The sequence below is a fragment of the Lagopus muta genome, chromosome 35 (assembly GCF_023343835.1).
Source record: "Lagopus muta isolate bLagMut1 chromosome 35, bLagMut1 primary, whole genome shotgun sequence".
Lineage (NCBI taxonomy): Eukaryota > Metazoa > Chordata > Aves > Galliformes > Phasianidae > Lagopus > Lagopus muta.
The window spans coordinates 70,200-92,970 of NC_064467.1; the positions used below are offsets into that span (position 1 = coordinate 70,200).

General features: G+C 47.2%; 1 protein-coding gene across 1 annotated transcript in view; it reads right to left on the reverse strand.

Moving 5' to 3' along the window:
* The window catches only part of SUPT16H (SPT16 homolog, facilitates chromatin remodeling subunit), a 57,822-nt gene that overhangs the window by 16,567 nt on the left and 18,484 nt on the right, over positions 1-22,771 (reverse strand). The window contains exons 7-11 of the mRNA XM_048930241.1: positions 14,464-14,582; positions 10,298-10,423; positions 7,475-7,587; positions 3,539-3,614; positions 41-210 (exon numbers count right to left, since the gene is read on the reverse strand). Of these exons, the coding sequence (XP_048786198.1) occupies positions 41-210; positions 3,539-3,614; positions 7,475-7,587; positions 10,298-10,423; positions 14,464-14,582 (604 nt within the window). The remainder of the gene's footprint in view (positions 1-40; positions 211-3,538; positions 3,615-7,474; positions 7,588-10,297; positions 10,424-14,463; positions 14,583-22,771) is intronic.

Here is a 22,771-nt window from a genome sequence, read left to right on the forward strand (position 1 = left end):
GGTCTTTTTGGGGTTTTTGGGGTGTTTTTGGGGTCCCCACTTGAGCCACTCCTTGATGGGGTCCAGGGAGGCGACGGGGATGGCGTTGATCATGGTGACTTTTCGGCTGTAGTCCTTGTAGACGATGACCATGTCGAAGTTCTTGAGGTGGAACTGAACCCTTTCAAAGTGGATCAGCTCCACCTCGTCCAACGTCACCACGAAGGGAGGCTGGATTTGGGTTTTTGGGGGGGGGAAAAAGGGGGAGATTTGGGGCATTAAAATGAGATGGAATGCACAGCAAAAATGAGGACAAAATGACCAAAATCCACCCCAAAATGAGGCCAAAACCACCCCAAAATGAGGCCAAATTCACCTCCAAAATGACCCCAAATCCAACCCCCAAAATGACCCCAAAATGCCCCAAATCCACCCCAAAATGAGGCCAAATCCACCCCAAAATGACCCCAAATGAATGAACCCAAATCCCCCCCAAAATGACCGAAATCCACCCCAAAATGCCCCAAATCCCCAACAAAATGACCCAAATCCACCCCAAAATGAGGCCAAATCCAACCCAAAATGAGGCCAAATCCAACCCCAAAATGACCCCAAATTCACCTCCAAGATGACCCCAAATCCACCCCAAAATGAGCCCAAAATCCCCCAAATCCAAGGAAAAATGAACCCAAAATGACCCCAAATCCAACCCCAAAATGAGGCCAAATCCACCCCAAAATGAGGCCAAAATGACCCCAAATCCACCCCAAAATGACCCCAAAATGCCCCAAATCCACCCCAAAATGACCCCAAATCCAACCTCAAAATTACCCAAAATCCAATCCCAAAATGACCCCAAATCCCCAACAAAATGAACCCAAATCCACCCCAAAATGAGGCCAAAATACCCCAAATCCAACCCCAAAATGACCCCAAATCCAACCCAAAATGACCCCAAATCCAACCCCAAAATGACCCCAAATCCAACCCCAAAATGAGGCCAAATCCACCCCAAAATGAGCCCAAAATCCCCCAAATCCAAGGAAAAATGACCCCAAAATGACCCCAAATCCATCCCCAAAATGACCCCAAATGAATGACCCAAAATCCCCAACAAAATGAGGCCAAATACACCCCAAAATGACCCCAAATCCACCCCAAAATGAGGCCAAAATGACCGAAATCCACCCCAAAATGACCCCAAATCCACCCCAAATCCAACCCCCAAAATGAGGCCAAATCCACCCCAAAATGAGGCCAAAATGACCCCAAATCCAACCCCAAAATGAGGCCAAATTCACCTCCAAAATGACCCCAAATCCAACCCCAAAATGAGCCCAAATCCAAGGAAAAATGAGCCTGAATGAATGACCCCAAATCCCCAGCAAAATGAGGCCAAATCCACCCGAAAATGACCCCAAATGCAACCCCAAAATGACCCCAAATTCACCCCAAAATGACCCCAAATCCACCCCAAAATGACCCCAAATCCAACCCCAAAATGACCCCAAATTCGCCACCAAAATGACCCCAAATCCCCAGCAAAATGAGGCCAAATCCACCCCAAAATGAGGCCAAAATGCCCCAAATCCAACCCCAAAATGACCCCAAAATGACCCCAAATCCAAGGAAAAATGAACCCAAAATGAACCCAAATCCAACCCCAAAATGACCCCACATCCAACCCCAAAATGACCCCAAATCCACCCCAAAATGGCCCCAAAATGACCCAAATGCACCCCAAAATGACCCCAAAATGACCCCAAATCTACCCCAAAATGCCCCAAATCCAACCCCAAAATGCCCCAAATCCACCCCAAAATGACCCAAATCCCCCAAATCCAAGGAAAAATGAACCCAAAATGAACCCAAATCCAACCCCAAAATGACCCCAAAATGAGCCCAAATCCACCCCAAAATGAGCCCAAAATGACCCAAATCCAAGGAAAAATGACCCCAAAATGACCTCAAATCCAACCCCCAAAATGACCCCAAATTCAACCCCAAAATGACCCCAAATCCAACCCCAAAATGAGGCCAAATCCACCCCAAAATCCCCCAAATCCAAGGAAAAATGACCCCAAAATGACCCCAAATCCACCCCAAAATGACCCCAAATGAATGACCCCAAATCCCCAATAAAATGAGGCCAAATCCAACCCCAAAATGACCCCAAATTCGCCTTCAAAATGAACCCAAATCCACCCCAAAATGAGGCCAAAATGACCCCAAATCCAACCCCAAAATGACCCCAAATCCAACCCAAAATGACCCCAAATCCAACCCAAAATGACCCCAAATCCACCCCAAAATGACCCCAAATCCAACCCCAAAATGACCCCAAATTCGCCACCAAAATGACCCCAAAATGACCCCAAATCCCCAGCAAAATGAGGCCAAATCCACCCCAAAATGAGGCCAAAATGCCCCAAATCCAACCCCAAAATGACCCCAAAATGACCCCAAATCCAAGGAAAAATGAACCCAAAATGAACCCAAATCCAACCCCAAAATGACCCCAAATCCAACCCCAAAATGACCCCAAATCCACCCCAAAATGGCCCCAAAATGACCCAAATGCACCCCAAAATGACCCCAAAATGACCCCAAATCTACCCCAAAATGCCCCAAATCCAACCCCAAAATGCCCCAAATCCACCCCAAAATGACCCAAATCCCCCAAATCCAAGGAAAAATGAACCCAAAATGAACCCAAATCCAACCCCAAAATGACCCCAAAATGAGCCCAAATCCAATCCCAAAATGACCCCAAAATGACCCCAAATCCCCCAAATCCAAGGAAAAATGAACCCAAAATGACCCCAAATGAATGACCCCAAATCCCCAACAAAATGACCCCAAATCCAATCCCAAAATGATCCCAAATTTGCCTCCAAAATGACCCCAAATCCACCCCAAAATGACCCCAAATCCAACCCCAAAATGACCCCAAAATGAGCCCCAACTTCCCCAAATCTAAGGAAAAATGACCCCAAAATGACCCCAAATTCAACCCCAAAATGACCCCAAATCCAACCCCAAAATGAGGCCAAATCCACCCCAAAATGAGCCCAAAATCCCCCAAATCCAAGGAAAAATGACCCCAAAATGACCCCAAATGAATGACCCCAAATCCCCAATAAAATGAGGCCAAATCCAACCCCAAAATGACCCCAAATTCGCCTTCAAAATGAACCCAAATCCACCCCAAAATGAGGCCAAAACTGACCCCAAATCCAACCCCAAAATGACCCCAAATCCACCCCAAAATGACCCCAAATCCAACCCCAAAATGACCCCAAATCCAACCCCAAAATGACCCCAAAAAGACCCCAAATCCACCCCAAAATGCCCCAAATCCACCCCAAAATGACCCCAAATCCAACCCCAAAATGACCCCAAACCCCCCCAAAATGACCCAAATCCCCCCCGAAAAACACCCTAAAATGACCCCAAATCCAACCCCAAAATGACCCCAAATCCAACCCCCAAAATGACCCAAATCCCCCCCAAAATGACCCCAAAATGCCCCCAAATCCCCCCAAAAATGGGCTCTCACCCATTCGGTGCAGTTGACCAAAGCGCTGCTGGTGGGTTGGAGGAGGCAGGTGCTGCGGTACGGGGCTCCATTAAAGCTGGGGGGGGGAAATGGGGGGTTATGGGTAAAAATGGGGGGTTATGGGTAAAAATGGGGGTTATGTGTAAAAATGGGGGGTTGGGGGGCAGGGAGTTGGGGTGGGGGGTCAAAGAATTGGGTGTAGGGTCAAGAAAGTGGGGTTGGGGGTCAAGAAGTTGGGTTTGGGGTCAAGGAATTGGGGTTGGGGGTCAAGGAATTGGGTGTAGGATCGAGGAATTTGGGTTTAGGGTCAAGCAAGTGGGGTTTGGGGTCGAGGAATTGGGTGTAGGGTCAAGGAAGTGGGGTTTGGGGGTCAAGAATTGGGTGTAGAGTCAAGAAAGTGGGGTTTGGGGTCGAGGAATTGGGGTTGGGGGTCAAAAAGTTGGGTTTGGGGTCAAGAAGTTGGGTGTAGGGTCAAGAAAGTGAGGCCTGGGGTTGAGGAATTGGGGTGGGGGGTCCAAAGTTGAGATGGGGGTCAAGGAATTGGGGTTTGTGGTCAAGGAATTGGGGTTGGGGGTCAAGGAATTGGGGTGGGGGGTCGAGGAATTGGGTTTGGGGTCGAGGAATTGGGGTCTGGGGTCAAGAAGTTGAGTTTGGGGTCAAGGAGTTGGGTGTGGGGTCAAGGAATTGGGGTGGGGGGTTGAGAAGTTGGGTTTGGGGTCAAGGAGTTGGGTGTAGGATCGAGGAATTGGGGTTTGGGGTCAAGAAATTGGGGGTTGGGGGTCAAGAAGTTGAGTGTGGGGTTGAGAAAGTGAGGCCTGGGGTCGAGGAATTGGGGTTGGGGAGGAGGAATTGGGGTGTGGGGTCAAGGAATTGGGTTTGGGGTCAAGAAAGTGGGGTTTGGGGTGGAGGAATTGGGGTCTGGGGTCAAGAAGTTGGGTTTGGGGTCAAGGAGTTGGGTGTGGGGTCAAGGAATTGGGGTGGGGGGTTGAGAAAGTGGGGTCTGGGGTCGAGGAATTGGGGTTTGGGGTCAAGAAGTTGGGTTGTAGAGTCAAGGAGTTGGGTGTAGGGTCAAGAAAGTGAGGCCTGGGGTTGAGGAATTGGGGTTGGGGGTCAAGAAGTTGAGATGGGGGTCAAGGAATTGGGGTTTAGGGTCGAGGAATTGGGGTTGGGGGTCGAGGAAGTGGGCATTTATGGGGTTTTTGGGGCATTTCTGGGGTTTTTGGGGTCTCTGATGGGGTTTTAGGGGTGGAAATGTTGGGTTTTCAGGGTGGAAAAGTCACACATTGGGGCATTTATGGGGGTTTTTGGGGTCTCTGATGGGGTTTTGGGGGCATTTATGGGTTTTTGGGGTGGAAAAGTTGGGTTTTGGGGGCAATAATGGGGTTTTTGGGGCATTTATGGGGTTTTTGGGGGCAATAATGGGGATTTTAGGGGGCACTTGTGGGGTTTTTGGGGGGATTTCTGGGGTTTTTGGGGTCTCTCATGGGGTTTTTGGGGTGGAAAAGTCACATTTTGGGGCATTTATGGGGTTCTTGGGGTCTCTGATGGGGTTTGTGGGGCATTTATGGGGTTTTTGGGGTGGAAAAGTCACATTTTGGGGCATTTATGGTGGTTTTGGGGGCATTTCTGGGGATTTTAGGGCCATTTCTGGGGTTTTTGGGGTGGAAAAGTCACATTTTGGGGCATTTCTGGGGTTTTGGGGGGCATTTATAGGGATTTTAGGGGCATTTCTGGGGTTTTTGGGGTGCAAATGTTGGGTTTTTGGGGTGGAAAGGTCACATTTTGGGGCATTTATGGGGTTTTTGGGCTGGAAAAGTGGGGTTTGGGGGGCATTTATGGGGTTTTAGGGGGCATTTATGGGGTTTTAGGGGGCATTTATGGGTTTTTTGGGGTCTCTCATGGGGTTTTTGGGGTGGAAAAGTCACATTTTGGGGCATTTATGGGGTTTTTGGGGTAGAAAAGTTGGGTTTTGGGGGCAATAATGGGGTTTTGGGGGGGCATTTATGGGGTTTTTGGGGTGGAAAAGTCAAATTTCGGGTTGTTTATGGGGTTTTTGGGGTCTCTGATGGGGTTTTTGGGGTGGAAAAGCCACATTTTGGGGCATTTATGGGGTTTCTGAGGCATTTATGGGGATTTTAGGGGCACTTCTGGGATTTTTGGGGTGGAAAAGTTGGGTTTTGGGGGCAATAATTGGGTTTTTAGGGGCATTTATGGGGTTTTTGGGGTGGAAAAGTCAAATTTCGGGTCGTTTCTGGGGTTTTTGGGGTCTCTCATGGGGTTTTTGGGGTGGAAAAGTCACATTTTGGGGCATTTCTGGGGTTTTTGGGGTGGAAATGTTGGGTTTTGGGGGCATTTGTGGGGTTTTTAGGGTCGTTTATGGGGTTTTTGGGGGCATTTATGGGGTTTTTGGGGTGGAAAAGTTGGGTTTTTGGGGTGGAAAAGTCAAATTTCGGGTCGTTTATGGGGTTTTTGGGGTCTCTGATGGGGTTTTTGGGGTGGAAAAGTCACATTTTGGGGCATTTATGGGGTTTCTGGGGCATTTATGGGGATTTTGGGGCATTTGTGGGGTTTTTTGGGGCAATAATGGGGTTTTAGGGGGCATTTATGGGGTTCTTGGGGTCTCTGATGGGGTTTTGGGGGCACTTATGGGGCTTTGGGGGTAGAAATGTTGGGTTTATGGGGTGGAAAAGTCACATTTTGGGGCATTTATGGGGTTTTTTGGGGCATTTCTGGGGTTTTTGGGGGCATTTCTGGGGTTTTGGGGGTGGAAATGTTGGGTTTATGGGGTGGAAAAGCCACATTTTGGGGCATTTATGGGGTTCTTGGGATGGAAAAGTGGGGTTTGGGGGGCACTTATGGGGGTTTTGGGGGTCTCTCATGGGGTTTTTGGGGTGAAAAAGTCACATTTTGGGGCATTTATGGGGGTTTTTGGGGCATTTGTGGGGTTTTTGGGGTGGAAAAGTTGGGTTTTGGGGGCAATAATGGGGTTTTTGGGGGCATTTATGGGGTTTTCGGGGTGCAAATGTTGGGTTTTTGGGGTGGAAAGGTCACATTTTGGGGCATTTATGGGGTTTTAGGGGGCAATAATGGGGTTTTTGGGGTCTCTGATGGGCATTTGGGGCATTTATGGGGTTTTTGGGGGCATTTCTGGGGTTTTTGGGGTGGAAAAGTTGGGTTTTGGGAGCATTTATGGGGTTTTTGGGGTCTCTGATGGGGTTTTGGGGGCATTTATGGGGTTTTGGGGGGCATTTCTGGGGTTTTGGGGGCATTTATGGGGTTTTTGGGCTGGAAAAGTGGGGTTTGGGGGGCATTTGTGGGGTTTTGGGGGCACTTATGGGGTTTTAGGGGGCATTTATGGGGTTTTTGGGGTCTCTCATGGGGTTTTTGGGGTGGAAAAGTCACATTTTGGGGCATTTATGGGGTTTTTGGGGTAGAAAAGTTGGGTTTTGGGGGCAATAATGGGGTTTTAGGGGTAGAAAAGTTGGGTTTTGGGGGCAATAATGGGGTTTTGGGGGGCATTTATGGGGTTTTTGGGGTGGAAAAGTCAAATTTCGGGTTGTTTATGGGGTTTTTGGGGTCTCTGATGGGGTTTTTGGGGTGGAAAAGCCACATTTTGGGGCATTTATGGGGTTTCTGAGGCATTTATGGGGATTTTAGGGGCACTTCTGGGATTTTTGGGGTGGAAAAGTTGGGTTTTGGGGGCAATAATTGGGTTTTTAGGGGCATTTATGGGGTTTTTGGGGTGGAAAAGTCACATTTTGGGGCATTTCTGGGGTTTTTGGGGTGGAAAAGTTGGGTTTTGGGGGCATTTGTGGGGTTTTTAGGGTTGTTTATGGGGTTTTTGGGGCCATTTCTGGGGTTTTTGGGGTGGAAAAGTTGGGTTTTTGGGGTGGAAAAGCCAAATTTCGGGTCGTTTATGGGGTTTTTATGGCTCACCCCAGCTCCCTGAAGGGCACCTCGAACTCCAGCTCCTCCTTGGTCAAAGCCTCCACTTTCTCAATGAAGTTCTTGAAGGCCGTCTTCAGTTTGTGCCTCATCTCCCGCTCCATCTGCAGCCAAAGGGACCCCAAAAAAAAACCCGATGGGGGAAAAGCCCAAAAATCCCCCAAATGAGACCCAAAAATGCCCCAAAAATCCCCAAAAAATAATCCCAAAAAATCCCAAAAAATAATCCCCAAAAAAAGACCCCAAAATCCCCTAAAAGGGCCCCAAATGAGACCCCAAAAATCCCACAAAATTCCCCCAAAAATCCCAATGGAGGAGCCCCAAAAATCCCCCAAATGAGACCCAAAAATCCCCTAAAAGGGGACCAAAAAATGCCCCAAAAATCCTAAAGGAGGAACCCCAAAAATCCCCCAAAAATCCCCCAAAAATCCCAAAGGAGGAACCAAAAAAATCCCCCAAAATCCCCCCAAAAAAGACCCAAAAATCCCCCCAAAATTCCCCCAAAAATCCCAATAGAGAAACCCCAAAAATCCCCCAAAAGTGACCCAAAAATGCCCCAAAAATCCCAAAGGATGAACCCCAAAAATCCCCCAAAATTCCCCCAAAAGTTGCCCAAAAAATCCCCTAAAAGGGCCCCAAATGAGACCCCCAAAATCCCCCAAAAGTGACCCAAAAATGCCCCAAAAATCCTAAAGGAGGAACCAAAAAAATCCCCCAAAAGTTGCCCAAAAAATCCCCTAAAAGGGCCCCAAAAACCCCAAAAGAGGAACCCCAAAAATCTCCCCAAAACCCCAATGGAGGAGCCCCAAAAATCCCCCAAAATTCCCCCAAAAATCCCCCAAATTACCCCAAAATCTCCCCAAATTTACCCAAATTTTCCCCCAAAAACCCACAGTGACCCCAAATACCCCAAAAAACCCCAAAAAAGCCCCAAATGGCCCCAAAAATCCCCCAAAATCCCCCCCAAAAGACCCCAAAATCCTCTCCAAAACCTCCATATTCGCCCCCTGAAAACCCCCCAAATTCCCCCAAATAACCCCAAAATTCCCCCTCAAAACCCCCAAATTTCCCCCTAAAAGACCCCAAAATGACCCCAAAAACCCACAGTGACCCCAAAACCCCCCAAAAAACCCCAAAAAAGACCCAAAAATCCCCTAAAATTCCCCCAAAATCCCCCCCAAAAGACCCCAAAATCCTCCCCAAATCATCCAAATTCGCCCCCTGAAAACCCCCCAAATAACCCCAAATAACCCCAAATTTCCCCTCAAAACCCCCCCAAAATCCCCCCAAAATGATCCTAAAATGACCCCAAAAACCCACAGTGACCCCAAATCCCCCAAAAAACCCCAAAAAAGACCCAAAAATCCCCTAAAATTCCCCCAAAATCCCCCCCAAAAGACCCCAAAATCCTCCCCAAATCCTCCAAATTCACCCCCTGAAAACCCCCCAAATTCCCCCAAATAACCCCAAAATTTCCCCTCAAAACCCCCAAATTTCCCCCTAAAAGACCCCAAATTCTCCCCCAAAAACCCACAGTGACCCCAAATACCCCAAAAATCCCAAAAAAACCCCAAAAATCCCAAAAAATCCCCCAAAATCCCCCCCAAAAGACCCCAAAATCCTCCCCAAATCCTCCAAATTCGCCCCCTGAAAACCCCATAAATTCCCCCAAATAACCCCAAAATTTCCCCTCAAAACCCCCCAAAATCCCCCCAAAAGGTCCCCAAAAACCCACAGTGACCCCAAATCCCCCCAAAAACCCCAAAAAAGCCCCAAATGGCCCCAAAAATCCCCCAAAATCCCCCCCAAAAGACCCCAAAATCCTCCCCAAATCATCCAAATTCGCCCCCTGAAAAGCCCCCAAATTCCCCCAAATAACCCCAAAATCCCCCCTCAAAACCCCCCAAAATGATCCTAAAAGACCCCAAAATGACCCCAAAGACCCACAGTGACCCCAAATCCCCCCCAAAACCCCAAAAAAGCCCCAAATGGCCCCAAAAATCCCCCAAAATCCCCCCCAAAAGACCCCAAAATCCTCCCCAAATCCTCCAAGTTCGCACCCTGAAAACCCCCCAAATTCCCCCAAATAACCCCAAAATTTCCCCTCAAAACCCCCAAATTTCCCCCTAAAAGACCCCAAATTCTCCCCCAAAAACCCACAGTGACCCCAAAGACCCCAAAAATCCCAAAATGACCCCAAAATCCCCCCGAAATCCCCTAAAATCCCCCCCAAAAGACCCCAAAATCCTCCCCAAATCCTCCAAATTCGCCCCCTGAAAACCCCCCAAATTCCCCCAAATAACCCCAAAATCCCCCCTCAAAACCCCCCAAAATGATCCTAAAATGACCCCAAAGACCCACAGTGACCCCAAATTCCCCCAAAAACCCCAAAAAAGCCCGAAATGGCCCCAAAATTCCCCCAAAATCCCCCCAAAAAGACCCCAAAATCCTCCCCAAATCCTTCAAATTCGCCCCCTGAAAACCCCCCAAATTCCCCCAAATGACCCCAAAATTTCCCCTCAAAACTTCCAAATTTCCCCCTAAAAGACCCCAAAATGACCCCAAAAACCCACAGTGACCCCAAATACCCCAAAAATCCCAAAAAAGACCCAAAAATCCCCTAAAATTCCCCCTTAAAAGACCCCAAAACCTCCAAATCCACACCATGAACAACCCCCAAAAAGCCCCAAATGGCCCCAAAATTTCCCCTCAAAACCCCCAAAATGATCCTAAAAGACCCCATAAAAGCCCCCAAACCCCATAAAAGACCCCAAAAACCCCAAAATGATCCCAAATGGCCCCAAAATGCCCCACCTGCTCAGCATAGAGGTCGTCGCGGTCGTGCATGTGCTGATGCTTGCCCAGATCCGTGGTGATTTCGCCCACCTCCGTGTAGAACTGAACGTCTGTGTGCCTCTTCTTCCCAAACATGATGGCGTTCTGGGGGGGAAACGACCCCAAAATGAGCCCCAAAAACCCCAAAAGACCCAAAAGGGGCCCAAAATCCCCACAAAACCCCCTCAAATTGCATCGAAATCCAGTAATTCCCCTTGAAATGGCACCAAAATGACTCAAATTGCCCCCAAAATGACTCAAATTGCCCCAAAATGACCCCAAATCCACAAAATTCGACCCCAAATGACCCAAAATCCCATAAAAATGACTCAAAATCCCACAAAAATGACCCAAAATCCATCAAATTCTCCTCAAAATGACCCCAAAATGACTCAAATTGCCCCCAAAATGACCCAAAATCCACAAAATTTGGCCCCAAATGACCCAAAATCCCAACAAATGACCCAAAATTCCATAAAAATGACCCAAAATCCCATAAAAATGACCCTAAAATGCCCCAAAATCCAGCAATTCCCATCAAAATGACCCCAAAATGACCCCAAATCCACAAAATTTGACCCCAGATGACCCAAAATCCCCACAAATGACCCCAAATTCTCCCCAAAATGAGCCCAAAAATCCCAAAAGCCCAAAAAGGGACCCTAAAATCCCCCTAAAATGCCCCAAAATCCAGCAATTCCCCCCCAAAATGACACCAAAATGACTCAAATTGCCCCCAAATGACCCCAAATCCACAAAATTTGACTTCAAATGACCCAAAATCCCAAAAAATGACCCAAAATCCCACAAAAATGACCCAAAATCCCACAAAAATGACCCAAAATCCAGCAATTCCCCCCCAAAATGACCCCAAAATGACTCAAATTGCCCCCAAAATGACCCCAAATCCATAAAATTTGACCCCAAATGACCCAAAATCCCCCAAAATGACCCAAAAATCCCATAAAAATGACCCAAAATCCCATAAAAATGACCCAAAATGTCCCCAAAATGACCCTAAAATGCCGTAAAATCCACACGTTCCCCTCAAATTGCCCCCAAATGACCCCAAATTCACAAAATTTGACCCCAAATGACCCAAAATCCCAACAAATGACCCCAAATTCTCCCCAAAATGAGCCCCAAAATCCCAAAAGACCAAAAAGGGGCCAAAAATCCCCACAAAACCCCCTCAAATGGCATTGAAATCCAGTAATTCCCCTTGAAATGGCACCAAAATGACTCAAATTGCCCCCAAATGACCCCAAATCCACAAAATTTGGCCCCAAATGACCCAAAATCCCCCAAAATGACCCAAAAATCCCATAAAAATGACCCAGAATCCCACAAAAATGACCCAAAATCCATCAAATTCCCCCCAAAATGACTCAAATTGCACCCAAATGACCCAAAATCCACAAAATTTGGCCCCAAATGAACCAAAATCCCCCAAAATGACCCCAAAATTGCCCCCAAAAATGACCCAAAATCCCATAAAAATGACCCAAAAATCCCATAAAAATGACCCAAAATGTCCCCAAAATGACCCTAAAATGCCCCAAAATCCACACGTTCCCCTCAAATTGCCCCAAAATGACCTAAAATCCACAAAATTTGGCCCCAAATGAACCAAAATCCCACAAAATGACCCTAAAATCCCACAAAAATGACCCAAAATCCCCCAAAATGACCCAAAATCCCCTAAAAATGACCCAAAATCCATCAAATTCTCCTCAAAATGACCCCAAAATGACTGAAATTGCCCCCAAAATGACCCCAAATCCACAACATTTGACCCCAAATGACCCAAAATCCCAAGAAATGACCCAAAATCCCACAAAATCACCCTAAAAAGACCCAAAATCCACACTTTCCCCTCAAATTGGCCCCAAAATGACCCCAAATCCACCAAATTTGACCCCAAATGACCCAAAATCCCAATAAATGACCCCAAATTCTCCCCAAAATGACCCCAAATCCCATAAAAATGACCCAAAATCCCACAAAAAAGACCCAAAATCCATCAAATTCCCCCCAAAATGACTCAAATTGCCCCCAAATGACCCAAAATCCACAAAATTTGGCCCCAAATGACTCAAAATCCCAAGAAATGACCCAAAATCCCATAAAAATGACCCAAAATCTCCCAAAAATCCCCACAAAATGACCCCAAATTCTCCCTAAAATGAGCCCAAAAATCCCAAAAGACCAAAAAGGGACCCTAAAATCCCCCTAAAATGCCCCAAAATCCAGCAATTCCCATCAAAATGGCACCAAAATGACTCAAATTGCCCCCAAATGACCCCAAATCCACAAAATTTGACTTCAAATGACCCAAAATCCCAAAAAATGACCCAAAATCCCACAAAAATGACCCAAAATCCCACAAAAATGACCCAAAATCCAGCAATTCCCCCCCAAATGACCCCAAAATGACTCAAATTGCCCCCAAATGACCCCAAATCCACAAAATTTGACCCCAAATGACCCAAAATCCCCACAAATGACCCAAAAATCCCATAAAAATGACCCAAAATCCCACAAAAAAGACCCAAAATCCATCAAATTGCCCCCAAAATGACTCAAATTGCACCCAAATGACCCCAAATCCACAAAATTTCACCCCAAATGACCCAAAATCCCAACAAATGACCCAAAATCCCATAAAAATGACTCAAAATCCCACAAAAATGACCCAAAATCTCCCCAAAATGACCCTAAAATGCCCCAAAATCCACATGTTCCCAAAAAATTGGCCCCAAAATGACCCAAAATTGCCCAAAATTACCCCCAAAAAGACCCCAAAATGACCCTAAAAATCCCAAAAGACCCAAAAGGGACCCAAAATCCCCCCAAAATCCCCATAAAATGACCCAAAATGGCCCAAATTTGCCCAAAATCACCCCATATTTTCCACTGGAAGTGAAGCACAACGACCGAGTCCAAATGCGCCAATGACCCCCAAAAAAGACCCAAAAAAGACCCAAAAATGACCCAAAAAACCCCAAATAAAAACCCCCAAAATGACCAAAAATCACCAAAAAGCCCCAAAACCACCCCAAATTGCCCAAATTTGCCCAAAATTCCCCAAATTTCACTCAAAATCACCCCATATTTTCAATTGGAAGAGCAGCACAACAACCATCTCCAAATGCGCCAACGAGCTCAAAACGACCCCAAAAAAACCCCAAAATGACCCAAAAATGACCCAAAAAACCCCAAATAAAAACCCCCAAAATGACCAAAAATCACCAAAAAGCCCCAAAACCACCCCAAATTGCCCAAATTTGCCCAAAATTCCCCAAATTTGACCCAAAATCACCCCATACTTTCAACTGGAAGTGAAGCACAACGACCGCCTCCAAATGCGCCATCGAGGTCAAAATGACCCCAAAAAAGACCCAAAAAAGACTCAAAAATGACCCAAAAAACCCCAAATAAAAACCCCCAAAATGACCAAAAATCACCAAAAAGCCCCAAAATCACCCAAAATTGCCCAAATTTGCCCAAAATTGCCCAAATTTGACCCAAAATCACCCCATATTTTCAATTGGAAGTGAAGAATGACAACCTCCTCCAAACGCGCCAACGACCCCAAAAAAGACCCAAAAAAGACCCAAAAATGACCCAAAAAACCCCAAATAAAAACCCCCAAAATGACCAAAAATCACCAAAAAGCCCCAAAACCACCCAAAATTGCCCAAATTTGTCCAAATTTACCCCAAAATCACCCCATATTTTCAACTGGAAGTGAAGCACAACAACCATCTCCAAATGCGCCAACGAGCTCAAAACGACCCCAAAAAACCCCAAAAAAGACCCAAAAATGACCCCAAAAACCCCAAATAAAAACCCCCAAAATGACCAAAAATCACCAAAAAGCCCCAAAATCACCCAAAATTGCCCAAATTTGCCCAAAATTGCCCAAATTTGACCCAAAATCACCCCATATTTTCAATTGGAAGTGAAGAATGACAACCTCCTCCAAACGCGCCAACGACCCCAAAAAAGACCCAAAAAAGACCCAAAAATGACCCAAAAAACCCCAAATAAAAACCCCCAAAATGACCAAAAATCACCAAAAAGCCCCAAAACCACCCAAAATTGCCCAAAATGACCCAAAATTGCCCAAATTTGCCCCAAACCTTGAGGTGGAAGTGCAGCACGATGATCATCTCGCCGTCGCAGGGCTGGAACACGGCGTGCTTGATGTTGTTGTACAGGATGTCCACCTTGTCGCCCCTCACCGACGTGAAACGGAAGCCTAATTAATTAATTAGGCCTTCGTTAATTGGGCAGGCCTGTGTTCATTAACCAGGCCTTCATTAAGGAGGATGGTAATTAAAGGAAAAGGGGGGTAATTAATGAGCAATCAGCCCCCAAAGCACGGCCGAATCCATTCAAAACCATCACCTCCAAAATGAGGATTGGAAGCCTAATTAATGAGATGCTAATTAATTAATGAGCCGTCAATATGGGGTTAATTAACATCCAGCTTGTCACTGTGCACTGATGTGAAGCAAAACCCTGATTAATTAATTAATGGGGCGTTAATGAGGGATTAATTCATGTCCACCTTGTCGCCAGGCACCGACGTGAAATGGAAGCCTAATTAATTAATCAGGCCTTTGTTAATTCATTAGCCCTTTCTTAATTGATCAGGCCTTCATTAATTGGTCAGGCCTGCGTTCATTAACCAGGCCTTCATTAAGGAGGATGGTAATTAAAAGGAAGGGGGGGTAATTAATGAGCAATCAGCCCCCAAAGCGCCACCAAATCCATTCAAAACCATCACCTCCAAAATGAAGATTGGAAGCCTAATTAACGAGATGCTAATTAATTAATGAGCAGTCAATGAGGGGTTAATTAACATCCAGCTTGTCACTGTGCAATGACCTGAAGTGAAACCCCGATTAATTAATTAATGGGGCGTTAATGAGGGATTAATTCATGTCCACCTTGTCGCCCCGCACCGACGTGAAATGGAAGCCTAATTAATTAATTAGCCCTTTGTAATTGATTAGCCCTTTCTTAATCGATCAGGCCTTCCTTAATTGGGCAGCCTGGCATTCATTAACCAGGCCTTCATTAAGGAGGATGGTAATTAAAGGAAGGGGGGGTAAATAATGAGTAATCAGCCCCCAAAGCGCCACCGAATCCATTCCAAAGCCTCCCATACAAAATGAGGATTGGAAGCCTAATTAACGAGATGCTAATTAATTAATGAGCAGTCAATGAGGGGCTAATTAACATCCAGCTTGTCACTGTGCAGTGACCTGAAGTGAAACCCCAATTAATTAATTAATGGGGTGTTAATGAGGGATTAATTCATGTCCACCTTGTCGCCAGGCAGGGATGTTTAAACGAGACACCAACTAATTAATTAGCCCTTCGTAATTCATTAGCCCTTTCTTAATTAATTAGGCCTTCATTAATTGGGCAGGCCTGTGTTCATTAACCGGGCCTTCATTAAGGAGGATGGTAATTAAAGGAAGGGGGGGTAATTAATGAGCAATCAGCCCTCAAAGCGCCACCGAATCCATTCGAAACCATCACCTCCAAAATGAGGATTGGAAGCCTAATGAATGAGATGCTAATTAATTAATGAGCCGTCAATGAGGGGTTAATTAACATCCAGCTTGTCACTGTGCAATGACCTGAAGTGAAACCCCGATTAATTAATTAATGGGGCGTTAATGAGGGATTAATTCACGTCCACCTTGTCACCCCGCACCGACGTGAAATGGAAGCCTAATTAATTAATTAGGCCTTTGTTAATTGATTAGCCCTTTCTTAATTAATTAGGCCTTCGTTAATTGGTCAGGCCTGCGTTCATTAACCAGGCCTTCATTAAGGAGGACGGTAATTAAAGGAAGGGGGGGTAATTAATGAGCAATCAGCCCCCAAAGCGCCACCAAATCCCTTCGAAACCATCACCTCCAAAACGAGGATTGGAAGCCTAATTAACGAGATGCTAATTAATTAATGAGCCGTCAATGAGGGGTTAATTAACATCCAGCTTGTCACTGTGCAGTGACCTGAAGTGAAGCCCCGATTAATTAATTAATGGGGCGTTAATGAGGGATTAATTCATGTCCACCTTGTCGCCAGGCACCGACGTGAAATGGAAGCCTAATTAATTAATTAGGCCTTCGTTAATTGATTAACCCTTTCTTAATTAATTAGGCCTTCATTAATTGGTCAGGACTGCATTCGTACACCGGGCCTTCATTAAGGAGGATGGTAATTAAAGGAAGGGGGGGTAATTAATGAGCAATCAGCCCCCAAAGCGTCACCAAATCCATTCAAAACCATCACCTCCAAAATGAGGATTGGAAGCCTAATTAACAAGATGCTAATTAATTAATGAGCAGTCAATGAGGGGCTAATTAACATCCAGCTTGTCACTGTGCAGTGACCTGAAGTGAAACCCTGATTAATTAATTAATGGAGCGTTAATGAGGGATTAATTCATGTCCACCTTGTCGCCCCGCACTGACGTGAAACGGGATACCAACTAATTAATTAGGCCTTTCTTAATTGATGAGCCCTTTCTTAATTAATTAGGCCTTCGTTAATTGGTCAGCCCTGCGTTCATTAACCAGGCCTTCATTAAGGAGGATGGCAATTAAAGGAAAGGGGGGGTAATTAATGAGCAATCAGCCCCCAAAGCGCGGCTGAATCCATTCCAAAGCCTCCCCTCCAAAATGAGAACTGGAAGCCTAATTAACGAGATGCTAATTAATTAATGAGCCGTCAATATGGGGTTAATTAACATCCAGCTTGTCACTGTGCAATGACCTGAAGTGAAACCCCGATTAATTAATTAATGGGGCGTTAATGAGGGATTACTTCATGTCCACCTTGTCGCCCCGCACCGACGTGAAATGGAAGCCTAATTAATTAATTAGGCCTTCGTTAATTCATTAGCCCTTTCTTAATTAATTAGGCCTTCATTAATTGGTCAGGCCTGCGTTCATTAACCAGGCCTTCATTAAGGAGGACGGTAATTAAAGGAAGGGGGGGTAATTAATGAGCAATCAGCCCCCAAAGCGCCACCGAATCCCTTCGAAACCATCACCTCCAAAACGAGGATTGGAAGCCTAATTAACGAGATGCTAATTAATTAATGAGCCGTCAATATGGGGTTAATTAACATCCAGCTTGTCACTGTGCAGTGACCTGAAGTGAAACCCCGATTAATTAATTAATGGGGCGTTAATGAGGGATTAATTCATGACCACCTTGTCGCCAGGCAGAGATGTTTAAACGGGACACCAACTAATTAATTAGGCCTTTCTTAATTCATTAGCCCTTTCTTAATTAATTAGGCCTTTGTTAATTGATCAGCCCTGCGTTCATTAACCGGGCCTTCATTAAGGAGGACGGTAATTAAAGGAAGGGGGGGTAATTAATGAGCAATCAGCCCCCAAAGTGCGGCTGAATCCATTCCAAAGCCTCCCCTCCAAAATGAGGACTGGAAGCCTAATTAACGAGCCACTAATTGCTGACCCCAAAATGACCCCAAATCCCCCATTTGTGACCCCAAATCCCTCATTTCTGACCCCAAAATCCCGTTTCCAACCCCAAATTCCCATTCCTGACCCCAAAAGGACCCGAAAACCTCATTTCTTACCCCAAAACCTCATTTCCGACCCCAAATCCCCCATTCCTGACCCCAAAAGGGCCTCAAAACCCCATTTCTGACCCCAAATTCCCCATTCCTGACCCCATAATCCCCTTTTCTGACCCCAAAAAGACCCCAAAAACCCCTTTCTGACCCCAAATCCCCCCTTTCCAACCCCTAATCCCCCATTCCTGACCCCTAATCCCCATTTGTGACTCCAAAACCCCCTTATCTGACCCTATTCCTGACCCCAAATCCCCCTTTCTGACCCCAATAGGAACCCAAATCCCCATTCCTGACCCCAAATCCCCCCTTCTTGACCCCATAACCCCCCTTTTTGACCCCAAAAGGACCCTAAAACCTCATTTCTGACCCCAAATTCCCCCTTTCTTACCCCAAATCCCCATTCCTGACTCCAAATCCCCCCTTTCCGACCCTAAAACCTCATTTCTGACCCCAAATCCCCATTCCTGACCCCCAATCCCCCTTTCTGACCCCAAATCCCCCATTTATGACCCCAAATTCCCCTTTTCCGACCCAAAATCCCCATTTCCAACCCCAAATTCCCATTCCTGACCCAAAACCACCACTCCTGACCCCAATAGTATCCCAAATCCCACCTTTCTGACCCCAAAATCCCATTTCCTACCCCAATAGGACCCCAAATTCCCCATTCCTGACCCTAAAACCTCATTTCTGACCCCAAAACCCCGATTCCTGACCCCAAATTCCCCATTTCCGACCCCAAATCCCTCATTTCTGACCCCTAATCCCCCTTTCTGACCCCAAAAAGACCCCAAAATCTCATTCTGACCCCAAAATCCCCATTTTTGACCCCAAAAGGACCCCAAATCCACCTTTTCTGACCCCAAATCCCCCATTCCTGACCCCATTTCTGACCCCAAAACCCCATTCCTGACCCCAAATCCCCCTTTCTCACCCCAAATTCCCCATTTCCGACCTCAAAATCCCATTCCTGACCCCAAATCCCCCATTCCTGACCCCAAAAAGACCCCAAATCCCCCCTTTCCAACCCCAAATTCCCCATTTCTGACCCCATAATCCCCTTTTCTGACCCCAAAAAGACCCCAAATCCCCCCTTTCCGACCCCAAAACCCCATTCCTGACCCCAAATCCCCATTCCTGACCCCAAATCCCCATTTCTGATCCCAAATCCCCCATTCTTGATCCCAAAAGGACCCCAAAACCCCATTTGTGACCCCAAATCCCCCTTATCTGACCTGATTCCTGACCCCAAATCCCCCTTTCCGACCCCAAATCCCCCATTTCTGACCCCAAATCCCACATTTCTGACCCCAAAACCCCCCTTTCTGACCCCAAATCCCCCCTTTCTGACCCCATAATCCCCTTTTCTGACCCCAAATTCCCCTTTCCTGACCCCCAAAAGACCCCAAAACCTCATTTCTGACCCCAAATTCCCCCTTTCTGACCCCAAATTCCCCATTTGTGACCCCAAATCCCCTTTCTTACACCAAATCCTCCATTCCTGACCCCTAAAAGACCCCAAAACCCCCTTTCTGACCCCAAATCCCCACTTTCTGACCCCAAAATCCCATTTCCAACCCCAAATCCCCCATTCCTGACCCCAAAACCCCCATTTCTGACCCCAAATCCCCATTCCTGACCCCAAATCCCCCCTTTCTGACCCCAAATTCCCCCTTTCTGACCCTAAATCCCCCCTTTCTGACCGCAAATCCCCATCCCTGACCCCAGAAGGACCCCAAATCCTCATTCCTGACCCCAAATTCCCCCTTTCTGACCCCAATATCCCATTCCTGACCCCAAAAGGACCCCAAATTCCCCATTCCTGACCCCAAATCCCCCCTTTCTGACCCCAAAAAGACCCCAAATCCCCCCTTTCTGACCCCAAATCCCCCATTCCTGACCCCAAAAAGACTCCAAATCCTCATTTCTGACCCCAAATCCCCCATCCCTGACCCCAAAAGGACCCCAAATCCCCCCTTTCTGACCCCATAATCCCCTTTTCTGACCCCAAAAAGACCCCAAATCCCCCCATTCCTGACCCCAAATTCCCCCTTTCCGACCCCAAATCCCCCATTCCTGACCCCAAAAAGACCCCAAATCCTCATTTCTGACCCCAAATCCCCCATTTCCGACCCCAAAATCCCCATTTTTGACCCCAAAAGGACCCCATATTCCCCCTTTCTGACCCCAAATCCCCCTTTCTCACCCCAAATTCCCCCTTTCCGACCCCAAATTCCCCCTTTCTGACCCCAAAACCCCCCTTTCTGACCCCAAATTCCCCATTCCTGACCCCAAAAAGACCCCAAAACCTCATTTCTGACCCCAAAACCCCATTCCTGACCCCATTTCTGACCCCAAAACCCCATTCCTGACCCCCAATCCCCCCTTTCTGACCCCTAAAAGACCCCAAATTCCCCCTTTCTTACCCCAAATCCCCCCTTCCTGACCCCAAATTCCCCATTCCTGACCCCAAATCCCCCCTTTCCGACCCCAATATCCCATTCCTGACCCCAAAAGGAACCCAAATTCCCCCTTTCTGAACCCAAATCCCCCATTTCTGACCCCAAAACGTCATTTTTGACCCCAAATCCCCATTCCTGACCCCAATAGGACCCCAAATCCCCCCTTTCCGACCCCAAAATTCCCCATTCCTGACCCTAAAAGGACCCCAAAACCCCCCTTTCTGACCCCAAATCCTCATTTCTGACCCCAAATCCCCATCCCTGACCCCAGAAGGACCCCAAATCCTCATTTCTGACCCCAAATTCCCCCTTTCTGACCCCAAAATCCCCATTTTTGACCCCAAAAGGACCCCAAATTCCCCCTTTCTGACCCCAAATCCCCCTTCCTGGCCCCAATGGGACCCCAAATTCCCCATTCATGACCCCAAATTCCCCCTTTCTGACCCCATAATCCCCTTTTCTGACCCCAAAAAGACCCCAAATCCTCATTTCTGACCCCAAATCCCCCATTCCTGACCCCATTCCTGACCCCAAATCCCCCTTTTCTGACCCCAAATCCCCCCATTCCTGACCCCAAATCCCACATTTCTGACCCCAAATCCCCCCTTTCTGACCCCATTTCTGACCCCAAAATCCCCATTCCTGACCCCATAATCCCCTTTTCTGACCCCAAAATCCCCATTTTTGACCCCAATAGGACCCCAAATCCCCCCTTTCCGACCCCAAAACCCCCCTTTCTGACCCCAAATTCCCCCTTTCTGACCCCAAATCCCCATTCCTGACCCCAAAAGGACCCCAAAACCCCATTTGTGACCCCAAATCCCCCTTTCTGACCCCAAATCCCCCCTTTCTGACCCCAAAAAGACCCCAAATTCTCCATTTCTGACCCCAAATTCCCCCTTTCTGACCGTAAATCCCCCATTCCTGACCCCAATAGGACCCCAAAACCCCATTCCTGACCCCAAATCCCCCCTTTCTGACCCCAAATTCCCCATTCCTGACCCCATTTCTGACCCCAAAACCCCATTTCTGACCCCAAATTCCCCCTTTCTGACCCCAAATTCCCCCTTTCTGACCCCAAATCCCCCCTTTCTGACCCCAAATCCCCCATTCCTGACCCCATAATCCCCTTTTCTGACCCCAAAAAGACCCCAAATCCTCATTTCTGACCCCAAATTCCCCATTCCTGACCCCAAAAAGACCCCAAAACCTCATTTCTGACCCCAAAACCCCATTCCTGACCCCATTTCTGACCCCAAAACCCCATTCCTGACCCCCAATCCCCCCTTTCTGACCCCTAAAAGACCCCAAATTCCCCCTTTCTTACCCCAAATCCCCCCTTCCTGACCCCAAATTCCCCATTCCTGACCCCAAATCCCCCCTTTCCGACCCCAATATCCCATTCCTGACCCCAAAAGGAACCCAAATTCCCCCTTTCTGAACCCAAATCCCCCATTTCTGACCCCAAAACGTCATTTTTGACCCCAAATCCCCATTCCTGACCCCAATAGGACCCCAAATCCCCCCTTTCCGACCCCAAAATTCCCCATTCCTGACCCTAAAAGGACCCCAAAACCCCCCTTTCTGACCCCAAATCCTCATTTCTGACCCCAAAACCCCCATTCCTGACCCCAAAAAGACCCCAAAACCCCCATTCCTGACCCCAAATCCCCCCTTTCTGACCCCAAAATCCCCATTTTTGACCCCAAAAGGACCCCAAATTCCCCCTTTCTGACCCCAAATCCTCCTTCCTGACCCCAAATCCCCCATTCCTGACCCCAAAAGGACCTCAAAACCCCATTTCTGACCCCAAATCCCCCATTTCCGACCCCAAAATCCCCATTTTTGACCCCAAAAGGACCCCATATTCCCCCTTTCTGACCCCAAATCCCCCTTTCCGACCCCAAATTCCCCCTTTCCGACCCCAAATCCCCCCTTTCTGACCCCAAAATCCCCATTCCTGACCCCAAAAAGACCCCAAAACCTCATTTCTGACCCCAAATCCCCCATTCCTGACCCCAAATCCCCATTCCTGACCCCTAATCCCCATTTGTGACCCCAAAACCGCCTTATCTGACCCCAAAAGGACCCCAAATCCCCCCTTTCTGACCCCAAAATTCCCCATTCCTGACCCTAAAAGGACCCCAAAACCCCATTTCTGACCCCAAATCCCCCCTTTCCGACCCCAAATCCCCATCCCTGACCCCAGAAGGACCCCAAATCCTCATTTCTGACCCCAAATTCCCCCTTTCTGACCCCAAATCCCCCCTTTCTGATCCCAAATCCCCCATTCCTGACCCCATAATCCCCTTTTCTGACCCCAAAAAGACCCCAAATCCTCATTTCTGACCCCAAATC